Below are 18,393 nucleotides of genomic sequence, written 5' to 3'. Positions count from 1 at the left end.
TTTGTTTTTTTTTCGAGTATTGCCCACTAGTCATGGAGTACATTTTTATTTAATTTTATATTTTCGTTTTTCCCTTATTATCTTGGAGAAATCGACAGGGTGACACTCGTACACGAGAGAAGGAGAAAGAGTGAGAGGCGTCATCAGAACGTAGTGAAAGAGGGAGTAAGTGTGATGTGCTACGTCACCACATTGGAAGAAACAGACGACAGGGCTGTTGTAAACAACAGTGACGTTGAAAAAATTCACAGAATGGAATATTTCAACAAAGAAATCTTTCAAACCACATCGATCAACGACAACTTCAGTAACAGCATCACGCAGTTTGAAGTGGAACAAACAATGAGATATATCGAAACCAATGACGACGACAACAACAACAACAACAACAACAATAACAGCATGCTTCCAGAGAAATAGAAAAGGAAAATTTTTAACAAGGAAATGAAGTCACGTCCTCCACTTCGAACAACAATGACGACAACAACAACAACAACAACAACAACGAAATAACAAGTAATCCCAAGCCTTTTTCACCAAAATTACAGAAGAGAGTTAGGTGCAGCACACTTTTGATAGTTATGTTGATAAACTTTTCCGAAAATGCCTGGTAAAACCTAATCCCGCTCTACCACCAGGCGAAAAAGATCAAATCGTAAAAAGAACTGTGCTCTATCGTTGTCTTAAGAAGAAGACTAGGATCGAAAATCCGGCTCCAGCACAGGCAGAAAAATGTCTGAAAGTTCGATTTGCCACATAGAACAGCAAGAGATTTTGGGTCTCTTGTAGCTATATAACATTCAGTATCTGGGGAAAATACTGGAGGAATACGGTTATAGTCTAAGTTTCAAATCCACCTCGAAAGAAAATTGGTCGGTGGTCCAGGTGAAAGTGGAAATGCTGGAGACTGAAAAACCCTTTGACAGGATCCTTGACATAATTTACATGGAGGGTGTGGAACCCATAAAAGTTCTAGTTGAGGGCAGAAAGGCCAAGTGTTACATTTGTGAAAGTGCCACCCATCAAAAGGGTTTCTACCCTCAATTAGATAAATCGAAGCTACCCCTTTGACAATTCCAAATCGTATCAACAAGAATGCCATGGACAGCTGAGAACCCCTACAGCAAAACCTCCGCAATGGAAAAAATGGGCTACCTGCTCACACGGAAGAGCAAGCTCTTCCCAAACTCCCTGATCCCTAAACCAGCAACAACAACAACGACAACAACTCAAATTCTTTTCGTCCCTAAACTTCTTCTGTATGCTGTCAGGTCCGTCCTCCAATTCGCCATACTTTTTCCAAGCAATCGCTCAACATTCGATGCATTCCCAAACAGGTTAAAACACTGCATAATCCAAGAATGTAGGATCATATCGTACGCCTTACGATAGTCGATCCATAATATGGCTAAGTTACTTTTCCTCCTTTTGCAGTCTCTAAGAACAGTTTTATCTATTAGGAGTTCATCCTTGGTACCTCTGCACTTACGCTTGCAACCCTTCTGCTCATGTGGCAGGACTCCATTTTTATCCAGATGTCCATACATTGACTCTGTGACTATTCCAGTCAATAACTTCCACATAAGTGGCAAACAGGATATCGGCCTGTAATTGTCTACCGTATTGCCTTTTTCTATGTTTTTCAGGCACAGCACTGTCCTACCCAATGTCAACCACTCTGGTATTACTTAGTCGTCATTTAACAAGGTGCTGAGTTGCGCAGCTATTCGTGCATGATATTCACCAAATCTTTTGATCCAGTAGCCTTGAACTCCATCTGGTCCCGGGGCCTTCCAGTTGCTCATTTTTCTGCTGATTTCCTTCACTTCCCTAACTGAAATGACTAGTTCTTCCCGTTTTAGACAGACTACTGTTTGTTTCAGTTCTTGCAACCATTCGGCATCCTTCTTGTGCTCCTTGTCTTTGCTCCAGATGTCGCTCCAAAACCTTTAACTTTCAATGTTATCAGGTATCAACTTTTCATCTGTACACTCTCCATTTATTTCTTTGTAGAATCTCTTCTGATCTACTCTGAATAACCTACCCTGCTGGTATCCCTTCATTCTTAGGTCGTATCTTACCATCTTTGCTTTCTTTGCAACGTGGCGCTGTTTCAGTTCCTCCATTACTAATTTCAGGCCCTTTCTTTCAATATTATACTTCCTTTCCAGCACCCTGTATTTTTGTTCGTTTTTAAGCTCCCCTTTCTCTTTTCGGTCTAACACAGACATTTCCTTCGAGAGCTGATCTAACCCTGCCTGGATTCTTCTTTTCCACCATGGGTCTTTTCTTTTGTCACTCCCATTGTATGTCTTCGTCTTGACAACAACATCCACGTTTTCTGCTACAACAATGCTTGCTGCCTTGATCAAATTATTTGTTTCTGTGATGTTTGTTCTGATGTATTTCAGAATTTCATTGACATTTTTCGTTTCTTGGTTCAATTTCCACCGGTCAACCTTCTTAAGGTTGCAAATAATGTCGCTATCGTTCTCCTGTAGTCTTACCTTTATTCTGTCGTAGATTGCCTTTTGTTCATCTGTCATGTCGCTATTAGTTTTATCGTCTTCTTTTAGATCATCTATATGTCTCTCAAGTAAACTACCACTGCTCCTTTCCTGAGCTATGAGATTACTCTTATTAGTAAGAACTGTATTTTCATCGCTTCCTCCGCTGCTATTTTCCATGACCCGTCTTTTGATAACTTCGAGCTCTACTTCTGTGAACCAACAATTTTTCTTATTGCTCTAGTTTGATCACATAGTCTCTGTTCCGTGTGTTGAAACAATCCCTTTTCTCTCCAATGATCATACATACGTTGTCGGTAACCCCTAATTTGAGCCCCATTTTCATCTACTGGGCTGCTCAGGTAGTAACACTCCATGACCACAGCATTAATTTGCTTGCTCCCTCTACGCCGTGTGTGGTGGTCCCTTTCTGGACATCGACAGGCTGGAGGCAGACCAGAATCTCTGAGCCCACTGGGTGTAACACTGTCACCATCATTGGCTTCAGTTTCGTTACCACCGTTATTCACAATATTTTGTTTTTTCATTGTCACTCATATGAGGTAGAGATTATCAGGTTACGCAATTACCAGTGTTTTTATTGTGACACCATCACTAGATGTATCATTATGAGCCCATAAGGAGATTCCACCCGTTTCCTTTCATTATTATTATTATTATTATTATTATTATTATCATCATCATCACTGATATCACTGGTATTATTGTTTTTATGTGTAGTAGTAGCAGTGGTTTTAGCAACAGCAACAGTAGCACGGGTAGGGGTAGTGGTAAGGGTGGTAGTTGGGCCTCAGATTCCTGTGCTATCATAATAGTAGTAGTTGTAGTATTATTGTAGTATTAGTAGTATTTAGTATCAGCAGCTGTAGCATATTATTATTATTTTCTTTTTCATTATCACCATCACCACCACTACCATTGTAGTGGAATAGTTGGGCAGCAGATTGGTGAATAGATCATATTCTGCAGGTCTATAAATAGATTCAGCAGGTTGTGGAAAGGTCAGCCTTTCTGCAACCCTAACCATGTCTCACTATTACTATTTCCTTAAGGCGGCGACCTGGCAGAACCGTTAGCACGCTGGACGAAATACATAGCGGTGTTTCATTCTGAGTTCAAATTACGCTGAGGTCGACTTTGCTTTTCATCCTTTCGGGGTCGATAAATCAAGTACCATTGAAACACTGAGGTTGATGTGATCGACTAGTCCCATCCCCAAAATTTCAGGCCTTGTGCCTATTGTAGAAAGGACTATTACTATTTCCTGCAACTATCTTTGGGAATTTACCATATAAAACCTTCTCTTGCCTGTCAGATAATCTTCTTTTTTAATACTAATAGTCTTTGATACTAATAATCTTTTCCATTCTTCTTAACTGGTTTCTTCCTGCAACTCATCTAAAATCTTCTGATCTTTCTCAGCTTAAGTCGCTGGTACCAGTTGTCCCTTTCTGATTGGTAGGGCTATTATTTATTTTTTTCCCCTTCCTTTAGGTTTTTTCCTTGGTTTGAACTGTATCTCTTATGTTTTTGTTTAGCTTTTCTACTGCCTGGTCTTTCTTTTCCAGTTCTCTTGTGATTTCTTCCAGCGCCAATTCTGTCATCCAATTTCTTCTCCTAATAGCATTAACTTAATCTCATAGTCTCTGCTCAGTCACTTTAAACATAACCTTCTCTACCCAAACTGTTAACATCCGTTTTCTATAACCCCGCTTCTTTTAGGTTCATTGTCGAAGTAGTACTGCATCGCTATCCTGTTTTCTTCGTTGATCCACATCCTTCTCCTTATTCTCTTTATTTGTTGATGTTGTCTTAGGATAACAGCTGTGATCAGCCTTCATCTCTACTGATCCTCTGCCGAACGAGAGGCCTTCCCTTAAAGGTCCAATATCATTTTCGCTGCTACCAGCAGAGTTTGTCTTGTCTCTCATAAACTGAGGTAAGGTAATGTTCGTCACCAACGTCATCACCACTATTATTATTCAACATCTGGTAGTTTCAAGTAACTTTTTTATTGCATCGCTTGCTTCACTTTCCTGTTGGTGAGGTGTGTGCAGCATTTCCTTCTTGTTTTTGTTTTTGTTTTTTTTTTCTTTTGATGGGGAGAGTATTGTATTTCATCAGTATGTTTTGTTATGGGGTATTCTGTTGTATTAGTGTTTGGATTGCGTGTTGTTTGTGCAGTGTAGGTTCTGTTCTTCTGCTGGATATCGGGCCTGTGTGGCATATGTTGTTGGGTTAATTCAATTTATTGGGTATTCCCTGTATGAGTTTATTACTGTATATTTTTAAGAAGTGTTGCGTTGTAGTGTTGCGTTGTAGTGTGTGTAAATCATTTCATTGCAGTCGTTGTCTTTCCATCGCTCCTTTCTGGTTTTGTTATTCGTTTGGGCAGTGACATTAAGAGATGGGTCTATCTATGTAGTTACAAAGTAAATCATGTCCTAGAATTTCTTGAGAATGACAAATGCCATTTTCGAAACTTTCGACCGTTGAGTCCCTTCTTAATTTCTACCGAATGACAATTGTGTGTGTGTGTGTGTGTGTGTGTGTGTGTGTGTGTGTGTGTGTGTGTGTGTGTGTGTGTGTGTGTGGTGCTCAGTGCGGTAGTCATTAGCTTCCAGACTTATTAAATGTGGAGAACTGCTGCTTGGGTACCGTTGACCAAAGTGTCCTGTGAAATTACAGCACATGCCATTTCGATTTCTTCCCAAAGGGCCGTCAGTGTAGCCGGTTTTTTGCGATGCAAAACATCCTATAGGGTGCATTATTTACATTATTTACAATTGACGGATATTAGTCCTCATCTTGTTTATTGTTAACACAACGTTTCGGCTAATATACCCACCAGCCTTCTTCAGGTGTCTTGGGGAAATTTCGAACCCGGGTTCTCATTCCTAAGGTATTTTTCGATATTATTATTATTATTATTATTATTATTATTATTATTATTATTATTATTATTATTATTATTATTATTATTCAGGTCACTGCTTGGAATCGAACTCGGAATCTCGGGGTCAGTAACCTGAATAATAACATAATAATAATAACATCGTAAAATACTTTAGGAATAAGAACCCAGGTTCGAAATTTCCCCAAGATACCTGATGAAGGCTGGAGGGTATATCAGCCAAAACGTTGTGTTAATAACAAACAAGATGAGGACAAATATCGGTCAAATGTAATTAATGTAAATAATGTACATAATTCCTCATCTCTTAACTATAGAACTGTATCCTATAAGGTGACCCGTAATTAAAAGTCATCAGGTGTTAAATCGAGATAACGTGAGAGGAGCTCAATTGCTCTTCTTCCACCTGTCCAGGTCCTTTGTTGATTCTCATCCACGTAAACTCGCATATCTCAGTGACCACGATGAATTCCCCCCCCCCATACACACACACAGAAAAGGGAGACGAAAAACGTTTAAAGTAATTTGTTTTAACCCCGTGATGTCTGAATAAATTTAGTATTCAAATATTTCTTCACGCTTTCTTTCTTTGAATTGTGTATACATTGTATATAACATAGACGCAGGCGTCGCTGTGTGGTAAGAAGCTTGCTTCCCAACCTCATGGTCCCGGGTTCAGTCCCACTGCATGGTACCTTGCGCAAGTGTCTTCTACTATAGCCACGGGCCGAGCAAAGCCTTGTGAGTCGATTTAGTAGACGGAAACTGAAAGAAGCCTGCTTATATATATATATATATGTATGATTGAGTGTGTGTGTGTGTGTGAGAGAGAGAGAGAGAGTGTGTGTGTGTGTGTGAGTGTGTGTATGTGTGTGTGTGTGTGTGCGTGTGTGCGTGTGCGTGTGTGTGTGTGTGTGTGTGTGTGTGTGTGTGTGTGTGTGTGTTTCTATATGTTTGTTTGTCTATGTTTGTCCCCCACCGTCGCTTAACGTCCCCGTAAAATTGGCGGTTCGGCAAAAGACACCGATAGAATAAGTACTAGGCTTACAAAGAATAAGTCCTAGGGTCGATAAGTTCGACTAAAGGTGATGCTCCAGCATGGCCGCAGTCAAATGACTGAAACAAGTAAAAGAATAAATGAATAAAAGAATATGTACGTATGTGTATGCGAGTGAGTGAGTGTGAGTGAGTGAATGTGTGAGTAAGCGAGTGAGTGAAAGAGTGAGTGAGTGAGTGAGTGAGTGAGTGAGTGAGGGAGTGAACGAGCGAATGAGCGAGCGAACATGTGTGCGACATAATTAAAGGGAATTAATGCGGATTTAATGTTCTATATCTTGTGATGGGATTTGTTTCAAGGGAAGTAACTACTGAATCTATAGTTTTAGTTATCTTCCCTATATGTTATCTCGTTGGGAAGACTGCTACGGCTTCTAGGCATATGCCGGGAATGCAATACATACATACATACATACATACATACATACATACATACATACATACATACATACATACATACATGTCCTATGGTTCCCGTATTTTTTTCCGATTATGAACATTATGATTCCGTTACACGATTCCATATTTGTTTTTCAAAAACGTGCAAATTTTTCAAATGTAAAAGTTAAAAAGAGACAATTCCGTCGATTGAGGAAATTTGGGTAAGACAGGAAGCTAACAGAACGGATGAGATACAATTTCTGTGTAGAAATGACATAAATTCAACAAAAATGTATCCCTATTTAGATAAAATGTGCGAAAATTGCTGAGATTTTACAGACCTCGGAATCAAACGTGTTTTCTTCGTTAATATTGAACGAAGATTCCGCCGGAATCGACATTGCCTTTCATTCTTTCGAGATCGATAAAATAAGTTCTAAATGAACAATGGAGTCAATGTAATCAACTCAGCCCCTTGCCCGAAATTACTGGCCTTGTGCAAAAATTTGAAACCAATATTCAACAACAATAACAATGTTACTTTTTATTATAACCAACAGACCTTTTCATATATACAATAAAACCGTTACAGACAGGGGTTACAAAACGTGGGGTTGGAATGAACAAAGTTATATAAAAATGGAATGTGGGGGGGAAGAGAGACATTATACAATCAATTAAATAGACGTGTTAAAATTTAATATAAATTAAAAGCATAAATTATAATAAATAATCATATAAAAGCACCGGTATGTGAATGCTGTTTAAAAAGCTTTTGTGAGATTCTCGCCTTTCCGAGAGAGTATAAATTATAAATATTCAATAGGAAATTTAAATCACTTATATATTGCCCTAATCCCTTGTTCTTCTTTAAAAGCACCAGTATATTTTGGGAGATACACGAGCACCGTTATTCAAGGAAACCAACCAAGTAATGCCAGGAATGTTTCGAGTGGAATGCTGCAAGTTGTGCGATTTTAATCCTTACAATTTATATATTCTAAATATTAACAATGAACAAACGTATCTCTCGATTTAAATTTTTGGTATGAAATATGGAAATTTAGCATATTTTGCTAGGCAAATTGTGAAAAAAAAAAAAATTATTTTTATCTAAATAATCTACTAATTTGTAGATTTTGTAGGTCAGCCCAGTTATTTTAAGTTTGAACTGTATATGATATGTTGAATGAGATATGTTCTGTTATTTTTATTAATGTTCTTGAAAAATAATATATATGAATATACTTCAGATTAATATAATCCAATATTTAGATATTCATTCTTGAATAAGGGTGATATTTGTGTTTGGTGGAAAAGAAAATATAACAGGGTTGTTCCAATTAATTATAATAATCCTGATAGCGACGAAGAAGTTTTCCATATCTGGAAACAACTACGAAATCTCTTTCATATCTTTTAAATGTGTTGCCAACATGACGTAGTTTATGAGGCATGACAGAACGAAGTGTCTCAAACGTTTCGTTTACACCAGTAGAACGAAGCCACATTTGTAGATCACAGAGTTGTGAGAAATTCTCAGATTGTAAATCCTCTAATTCATATTTCATTTCTGAATTATCTTCATCTGTTTGCATTTGTTCCAGGAATACTGCTACCTTTGACAGTGCCACAAAAACCTCACTATACAAATCACTTTTATTCTGTAAAAGAAATATTTATACGTTATATATTATGCATAAAGAAAGGATTATACTGACATAAATTCGTAATTTAAGATGGATGAAAATAAAGCTATTTAACATATTGTAATTTTTAATAAAGTCATTATTAAGTGGTAAGAAATTAATTAGCCATTTAGCAGTTGACGTATCATTCGTGCACTTCACCTCCAATTAACGTAACTATTAAACCAAGTCAACCTCATTTTTATCTTTCTCTATGCTTTACGGACGGAAACATTTGAACTAAGAACTATAAACTAATAACAGTCAGGGAGCGTGGCGCAGTGGTTAGGGTATTCGCGCACGATCGCAGGCCGTGGGTTCGATTCCCGGCAGTGCGTTGTCTCCTTGAGCAAGACACTTTATTTCACGTTGCTTCAGTCCACTCAGCTGGCAAAAATGATTTGTATCTGTAATTCAAAGGTCAAGCTTCGTCACGTTCTGTGTCACGCTGGATCTCCCTGAGAACTACGTTAAGGGCACACGTGTCTGCGGAGTGCTCAGCCACTTATACGTTAATTTCACGACCAGACCATTCCATTCTTTTCTACTCTAGGCACAAGGCCCGAAATTTTGGGGAAGGGAGCCTGTCGATTAGATCGACCCCAGTACGCAACTGGTACTTAATTTATCGACCCCTGAAAAGATGAAAGGCAAAGTCGACCTCGGCGGAATTTGAACTCAGAACGTAAAGCCAGACGAAATATCACTAAGCATTTCGCCAGGTGTGCTAACGTTTCTACCAGCTCACCGCCGCCTTTTTTTAAGCGAAGCAGGGACGAACACGTATTGCTGTAGCAAATTTAGTTTTGTTTTTGCACCTGGTTATTTTCTTTCATTACAACATTCAAAGTGACAAATTAAATTCACAGCGCTAGTAAACGAAGCAGTCACTATGTTGAGAAACAACAGTGATCGAATTTATCTGCTATAATTAAGTCGACTGTAAACACTGATGGTTATACTTTTCATAGGCGCATTCTAAAAAGAAAAAGTACCGAGGTTTCTGATTGAAATAAAACAGTTAAAAGAGAGTTACCTGTGTGCTGTTCTGACTGCTTGGTATCTCGGGAAAACCGGAAAGAGTTTTCATTTCAAGATATGAAACTATTTCTGCATCATTAAATCTAACGGCCTATAGAATATATAAAACCAAATATTAGGAAGTGCGTTAAAAAGAAAATTAGGATGAAACAAAATTTGTGAATTTCAGTTTACATTCATGCATGCATACTCCGTGGTCAATGAAAGTTATACTGGAACCGATGATGAATAGTCTAAATATATTGGAATATTATTACCAGTCGGAATATACTTGATGAACGTTTGAACTGGGGAACAAGCTACTCACTGCGTTTTGTCACGGAGAATATATCCTGTTTGTTGACAAATGGTGTGTACACACGTCGGTCAGCTCGCAGCGCCACCTACCTAGACTGTGAGTCTAGGTCGGTGTCACTGCGAGCTGATCATTTGTCAACAAGTGAGATATATTCTTCATGAGAAAATACAGTGAGTGGCTTCTTTCCCAGTTCGAACATGTATCAAGCATATTCGAGCTGATAACATTGTATTTTCACTTATCACTACTTAGTGCTCCCCCTGCGTCTCCGTAATGTAAATATATTGGGGTCAAATATATATATATATATATATATATATATATATATATATATATATATATATATATATATATATATACATATACATATAAAGAATATGTGGGGTTTAGTTCACATGTGATCTAAACGAAGAGGTACGCTGAGTAAGTGCTATAGTTGGTCGTTTGTTAGGTTCCAAGTTCACAGCTGAGGCTGGATCTAGGGATCAGTATTAGAGTTCCGTTATAGCAGGTATATATTTTATTAAGACGAAAAAGCAAAACCAAGGCAGAACGAATATCTCGAGTCATTTAGAATAATCTAATTAAGGTAAGGTGAATTTGAAGCCTTACAGCCGTTTCTGGGATAATCCAAGTTTGTCGGTTAACATGTCTACGCACTGGTTATTGGATCATTATAAACAAGGTATGAATATTTTAGACAGGAAAAATTTACAGTTCACAAGGAATAAAATATATCCACATTTATAAGGAATAAAATAGATGAATAAAGAGTGAAGGTAGAATACAGACGGGAGAATAACGACAGAAGAATAATCTTCACTACTCATTCTTTTCCCGTCTATACTCTACCTTTATTCTTTATTCTTCTATTTACTTCTTTATTCTTTATTTAATTCCTTGTAAACTGTAAATTTTCTCTGTATAAAATATTCATACCTTGTCTCTGATGACGGAATACTCTATGCGTAGACATGTTAACCTCCCACTTGGGTTATCCCAGAAACGGCTGTAAGACTTCAAATATAGATAGATAGATAGATAGATAGATAGATAGATAGATAGATAGATAGATAGATAGATAGATAGATAGATAGATATATGACTAGACTGGTATATATGTATATACAATATATAAATGAATAGTGGCTGTGTGGATATATAAGAGTAATGGCTATGTGGATATATATACATGTATATACGACGGGCTTCTTTCAGTTTCCATCTACTGAATCCACTCACAAGGCTTTGGTCGGCCCGAAACTATAGTAGAAGACACTTGCCCAAAGTGCCACGCAGTGGGACTGAATCTGAAACTATCTGGTTGGGAGGCAAACTTCTTACCTCACAGCCACTCCTGCACCTATATATATATATATATATATATATATATATATATATATATATATATATATATATATATATATATATATATATATATATATATATATATATATATATATATATATATATATATATATATATATATATATATATATATATATATATATATATATATATATATATATATATATATATATATATATATATATATATATATATATATATATATATATATATATATATAAACTTAGATAAACTTAGATATGTTTCGACCAAAGATTGGTCCAGGCCATGTCTAACTTAATAGCACCACTTGATAGGATTATCTAAATCCTTTTTACAGTCAAGTTTTGTCTATGGACCATTCAAGTATGGGTGGTTTGTCTGATATTCCTTGAAGAAATCTGTCTAGACTCCGTTTAAAGCTGATAGGATCCTTTTCCTCTTTTATCTGTATCGGGACAATGTTAAACTGGGCAGGGCCTGTTGAGGAAAAGAAATTATGCCGCAGTGTGCCTATATATTGTGATCCTGAATTGGGCAGGGGACGTATGGCCCGTGGTCCCAGCCTTGGATGAACCTTGAAACTAATGTTCAGGTCGTTTAGGCAATGCTGGCGGTATATTTCCTACATCGTACAAATGATGTACCGCTCGCGGCGGCGCTGGAGAGAGTAGAGCTTCAAGGCTTTAAGGCGGTCCCAGTAATCAAGATCAGTCATGCCTTCAATTCGTTTGGTGAGTGCACTCTGGGGTGATTCAATCCTCGAAATGTTTTGTTTTGTATGGGAAGACCACAAGGGGCAGCAGTACATATATATATATATATATATATATATATATATATATAATAATATTAGGGACAAATCCAAAATTACAGGTAAAAACTCAATTAAAATCAATTTATAAAAAATTAAAATTAAATTGAGCTTTATAGATAAAATATATATGAAATATATAGTTTTAGGGAAAATAACCAAGTTTCAAGAACTCATCGATGAAAATCCGCTATCACATATAGAAAAATTAAGATAAATATAATATATTATATTTATCTTATGATATTTACTTTACTTTATATTATACTCATTTATTGTGCTTTTAATTATTAATTTTTCTATATGTGATAGCGGATTTTCATCGATGAGTTCTTGAAACTTGGCTATTTTCCCTAAAACTATATATATATATTCCGTTTACATATTTGTTTTGCAAGATTTTTTATGTGAAATCGTGTGTTGAAACAGATGTTGTTGTACTTGGGGATGGTCATATTGCCAGTTTAGCCAATAAAAACACACGCACTGTATATTTGGTGTTAATTTTTTTTTTTTTTTTTTTTCAGCTTTATATTACATTAATCTTAATCTTAATCTTATTTCGGCCAGAGTTCTTTCGTCACACTTCTGTGACCTCATCAGTGGTCCTTTGTTTCCTTCTTTCTTATGTGTGTCTCACCTTGCTAACTATCAGCCATTTTGTATCAAAATTATTATTATTATTATTATTATTATTATTATTATTATTATTTGTATACAAAATGGCTGATAGTTAGCAAGGTGAGACACACATAAGAAAGAAGGAAACAAAGGACAACTGATGAGGTCACAGAAGTGTGACGAAAGAACTCTGGCCGAAATAAGATTAAGATTAAGATTAATGTAATATAAAGCTGAAAAAAAAAAAAAAAAATTAACACCAAATATACAGTGCGTGTGTTTTTATTGGCTAAACTGGCAATATGACCATCCCCAAGTACAACAATATATATATATATATATATATATATATATATATATATATATATATATATATATATATATATCTATATATATATATATATATATATATATATATATATATATATATATATATATATATATATATATATATACATGTATATATATATATATATATATATATATATATATATATATATATATATATATATATATATATATATATATATATATATAGAGAGAGAGAGAGAGAGAGAGAGAGAGAGAAAACTAGGCGGAAGGAGGTCAGTAGTGGTAAACGCATTCACACTAAACTGAATTCCGCATAGAGAAGTGAACAATTAATGATGGAATCATTACTCATGGTAATTTAAAACGACTAAATAAACACAAGTACTTCCCAGATCAAAATTTGGGAAATTCACTGTCTGACTAAGTGTCTATACGCGTGTATAATACATATATACATATATATATACATATATATATATATATATATATATATATATATATATATATATATATATATATATATATATATATATATATATATATATATATATATATATATATATATATATATATATATATATATATACATATATATATTGCTAATTAAACACGCACGACATGTTGCGTTATTAATTCAGCTTTATTGTTATTTTTGTTTTTGTGCCAAAAGCCCTTTTGTTACGTTTTGTGAACTCTTCAACTCTTTATGCCACACGTTACGGCTTGCTCTCTTTAGTCCGTAGGTCTATTTTGTGTTTCAGTGAAACAAAATGGGCCATACATATACATATATATATCAAATATCATATATATATATATATCAAATATCATATATAAATATATTATTATTATTATTATTATTATTATTATTATTATTATTATTATTATTATTATTATTATTATTATTATTATTATTATTATTATTATTATTATTATTATTATTATTAATGTTGAAAGAAAGGAAATGGAGAAAGATGGATATATGAATAATTTATTTGTATGATATAAAGATGTTGAAATTTTTCTTAAAACATTACAATACAAATAAATTATATATGTTGTAAAGCTCAAAAGAAAATGAGAGATGTGAAAAAACCTACATATATGTTTCAGCCCCTTGTTGCTATGCAATTTTAAGCATTTGGTTATAGGCTAATTAAGGCATCATTTTTAACTATATGGGAGTAGAACTTCTTCAGGGTTAGTATGGGCTTATAGAATGAATGTTAACATTTTTCTATGAAGGATACATACAGAATGTGTGTGTGTATATATATATATATATATATATATATATATATATAGAGAGAGAGAGAGAGAGGTAGGTAGATCGATAGATAGATAGATAGATAGATAGATAGATAGATAGATAGATAGATAGATAGATAGGTAGATAGATAGAATTAAAGCGCATTTATTGAAATATGAAATCATATTTACCATAGCTTTTTCCAAGTACGTTACATGATAAAATGTTTCTTTTGTTTCATATTTCAATCTGTTTAATATGGAAGAAGTGTCTTCTGAATCTATGTGTATGTCTATAGCACTGTCCGTATTCGCATACGGAGTACATGGCTGAGTCCAAGGTCTAGACGTCGCTTCTTGAGTAACAAATGGTAGCGCCATTGTCCAACTTTTTCGAAGGAACAGTATTGCTAACATAGCCATTAGTTTGCCAGCTGGGTATCCTGTAAGTATTTAAGATATACATTTAGAATTAAAATATATTTACAACTAAATTACACGTGGAAAACAATGAGAATATATTCAATAATGAGCTGCTAATATAAAGAAGTATTTGTGACCCATTGACTGTCCAAAGTATTTTCATAAGTTTATCTTAAGCGTCCGTACTTGCGTTCAAATTTTTAGTAAATCTTTGTTTCATACGTTCTGAGTAAAATAAAGCATTCTTATGTCTCATGTCGCTCTGGTAGTTGGAAAAAATTAGGAATATGTATGATATATGATGCATGGATGCTAGGGTATTAGATGGAATACAGAGGACAGGCAAAGGGTTAAAATTGGTTTGGGAAATGGATTTTACCATGATTCAGGGCAATGAGAGTCATGTGACTAGTACTTAAGGAACTAATGAGGGAATTACTACGTGACCGCTCGACCTGCTAGAAATAAGAACCAAATCTTCTTCAAATCACAGTCCATCGATTAAATAAAGGGCATATTGTTATAATGAGATCCTAGGTTCCCTATATATAGATAAAAGACGAAGGTCAAGGCTGGGTGCCTTGACCTTCTCGTATGTTATTTATGTATGTATAATTCCAACTCGTCCTGAACTGGAGCTTTGTTTGAAATGGAAACTGACCGCGATAAGATTTGAACTCGGGGTTCAGGGAACCATAACAAATACCACAAGGCGTTTACATAGATCGTTCTTGAATCACTTCGATTCATATAGCCGGTTCCCCGGTTTCCGTGATGACTATATTGTATTTCCCCACTGGACGAGATGCAGGATTAACTCATTTTTGCCAGCTGAGCGGACTGGAGCCATGTGAAATGAAGTGCCTTGCTCAAGGACACAACGCATCCTCCGCTCCTGGAATCGAAACCACAATTTTACGATCATGAATTCAACAGCCTTACCACTAAGTCACGCGCATCCATATTTGTCCTGCAAGGCATTTGTTCTGCGCTCTGACATCTCTACCAATTCACTCCCTAAGGGTAATTTACGAAAGGCATTTTAGGAAATAAATTAAACATAGGTGGAGGTGGAGGCTGTGTGGTAAGAAGCTCGCTCCCCAGCTGCGTGGTTCTGGGTTCAGCCCTACTACGCAGCACCTTGACCAAATCGGGCAGACCAAATCCTTGTGAGTGGATTTGGTAGACAGAAACTGGAAAAACCCGTCGTATATATATATATATATATATATATATATATATATATATATATATATATATATATATATATATATATACATATATACATGCATACATACATATATATATGAATGATTGTATATATATATATATATATATATATATATATATATATATATATATATATATATATATTTACATATATATATATATATATATATATATATATATATATATATATATATATATATATATGCGTATGTATAGTCTTTGTATCTGTGTTTGTCTCCCTATCACCACTTGACAACCGGTGTTGGTGTGTTTACGTCCCCATAACTTAGCGGTTCGGGAAATGACTCCGATAAGATAAGTACTAGGTTATAAAAGATGAGTCCTGGGGCCGATGTGTTCGGCTAAAACTCCTCAATGCGGCGCTCTAGCATGACCGCAGTCATATAATTGAAACACTTAAAAGAATAAAAGAATTTTAAAATGTGTGTGTGTGGGGGGGGGGAACTATAAATGATATGGATGGCTTGTCAACAATTTAACAACATAGAGGCAAGGATTATAGACGTCACTAAAGCGAGAGAAGGTACAAAGCGGTACCGGCATTGCTAGAAATAAGAGTCAAACCGACTCATTAGCCAGAAGAGCACTATCTAAATAAGCTGACAAGGGAGACGAGACAAGCTCCCTACAACAGCGGATATAATACGGGTGGCTTACTAGCGATTTAATACCCTGAAGGCAAATTTATAGACACAGGGTACTAAGTAGTACCAGCATTGCTAGAAATAGGAGTCAAAACAACTCAATAGCAACATATACATACATACTTTTTTACTCTTGTTTCAGTCATTTGACTGTGGCCATATATATATATATATATATATATATATATATATATATATATATATATATATATATATATATACACATATATACATACATACATACATACATACATACATACATACATACATATATAATTTTCAGCTTAGAAACAGCTGAACTACTCAGTTTTACATCAACTGTGAACCTTCTACAAAACTCCGGTTGGGCCCCGATTAATTACTGTAACTAATTATGGGACGGAGCTCTTGTTTCATATTTAGACATCCTAGACAGCAACCCCCCGAAAAAGGCTTACCCAGCCTGAAAACGCTTACCGACACACTTCAACTTTTGCACCACCACCACCCTTTACATGCTGCCCCTCCTCCCTCCAGTTTTTAGTAACGCTGACGCAGTGACCTCTGTTCCTTGGACTTTTTTTTTTTTATTTCATTCATTCGAATATTCCCTGTTCATTCGTTTCTCATACTTCTGTCACATTTGATATATCCGCCACCTAGTTTTTTTTTTTTTTACCTCCTACAATTTCGGACCCCTGGATATCTTGCTTATATTATCTTGCTTATATTATCTTTTCTTTTACCTGTGAATGTTGACTGGCATTAATCGAGGAGGAATTTTAACCACGTCAGTTTTACTGGTCTCAGAGGACCTGAGAAAAAAATCATGGGAACAGACCCTTCCTCCTAAACAATAGAACAAAAGGAAAACAAGAAAGAAAGCAATCGCAGGAATTAAACGATATTCAAATGAAGATTGGAAAAGACTTAATCGTACCTTTCAACAGTTCCAATGCCATTCTTGTATTCTATCTTCAAAAGTTGTGTATCAGTGTTGAAAATAATAACGTTGTCGGATACGTTATCGCTGTAGTTAGAACACTTGTTAGCGTGTGCTTGAGTCCTGAGCCGTATCTTCAACTGTTCCATCCTTGAAAATTCCCTCATATATATACCAACTCAAGAGGTGAAATTCATATTAAACGCATGACACAAATGAAAGTAAATTTTCATCAAAATACCTTTTCGGAAGACAATATAGTGATGGCTGATGATGTCATTACGGAAACTGAAAGAACAATTTCCCGCGATATCCGCCACCAGTGGAAAGAGACAAACAACTTTCAGTTCTCCATACAGACTTATTCCTTTACTCTTTTACTTGTTTCAGTCATTTGACTTGCGGCCGTGCTGGAGCACCGTCTTTAGTCGAGCAAATCGACCCCAGAGCTTATTTTTTGTAAGTCTAGTACTTAGTCTATCGTATCTCTTTTGCCGAACCGCTATGTTACGGGGACGCAAACACACCAGCATCGGTTGTCAAGCGATGTTGGGTGGGGGGACAAACACAGACACACAAACATATACACACAGACACATATACATATATATATACATATATATATATATATATATATATATATATATATATATATATATATATATATATATATACATATATATATACATATATACGACGAGCTTCTTTCAGTTTCCGTCTACCAAATACATTCACAAGGCTTTGGTAGGCCCGAGGCTATAGTAGAAGACACTTGCCAAAGGTGCCACGCAGTGGGACTGAACCCAGGACTATGTGGTTGGTAAGCAAGCTACTTACCACACAGCCACTCCTGCGCCTTGTTGAATAAATTACAATTAGTTTGGTACTACATGAAGACCACAGCA

General features: G+C 35.5%; 1 protein-coding gene across 1 annotated transcript; it reads right to left on the bottom strand.

Moving 5' to 3' along the window:
* Nucleotides 1-7,408: 7,408 nt before the first annotated feature.
* LOC106868902 (uncharacterized) lies at nucleotides 7,409-17,629 on the bottom strand. Its single transcript, XM_052965925.2, has 4 exons — nucleotides 17,486-17,629; nucleotides 14,441-14,691; nucleotides 9,604-9,699; nucleotides 7,409-8,543 (listed from the first exon to the last, which is right to left on the bottom strand). The coding sequence occupies exons 1-4, from the start codon at nucleotides 17,505-17,507 to the stop codon at nucleotides 8,223-8,225; spliced, it is 690 nt and encodes a 229-aa protein (XP_052821885.1). The 5' UTR covers nucleotides 17,508-17,629; the 3' UTR covers nucleotides 7,409-8,222.
* Nucleotides 17,630-18,393: the final 764 nt, after the last annotated feature.

The sequence above is a fragment of the Octopus bimaculoides genome, chromosome 2 (genome assembly GCF_046866305.1).
Source record: "Octopus bimaculoides isolate indiv1 chromosome 2, ASM4686630v1, whole genome shotgun sequence".
NCBI classification, from domain to species: domain Eukaryota; kingdom Metazoa; phylum Mollusca; class Cephalopoda; order Octopoda; family Octopodidae; genus Octopus; species Octopus bimaculoides.
The sequence above is the reverse complement of the archived record's forward strand: the minus strand, read 5'-3'. Positions and strand labels throughout refer to the sequence as shown.

Coding starts and splice junctions, on each gene's coding strand:
- LOC106868902 (XM_052965925.2), bottom strand. CDS start 17,507: ATGGCATTGGAACTGTTGAAAG. Junction 14,692..17,485: donor GGCATTGGAACTGTTGAAAG/GTACGATTAAGT, acceptor AAATACTTACAG/GATACCCAGCTGGCAAACTA. Junction 8,544..9,603: donor GCAGTCAGAACAGCACACAG/GTAACTCTCTTT, acceptor TTTCTTTTACAG/AATAAAAGTGATTTGTATAG.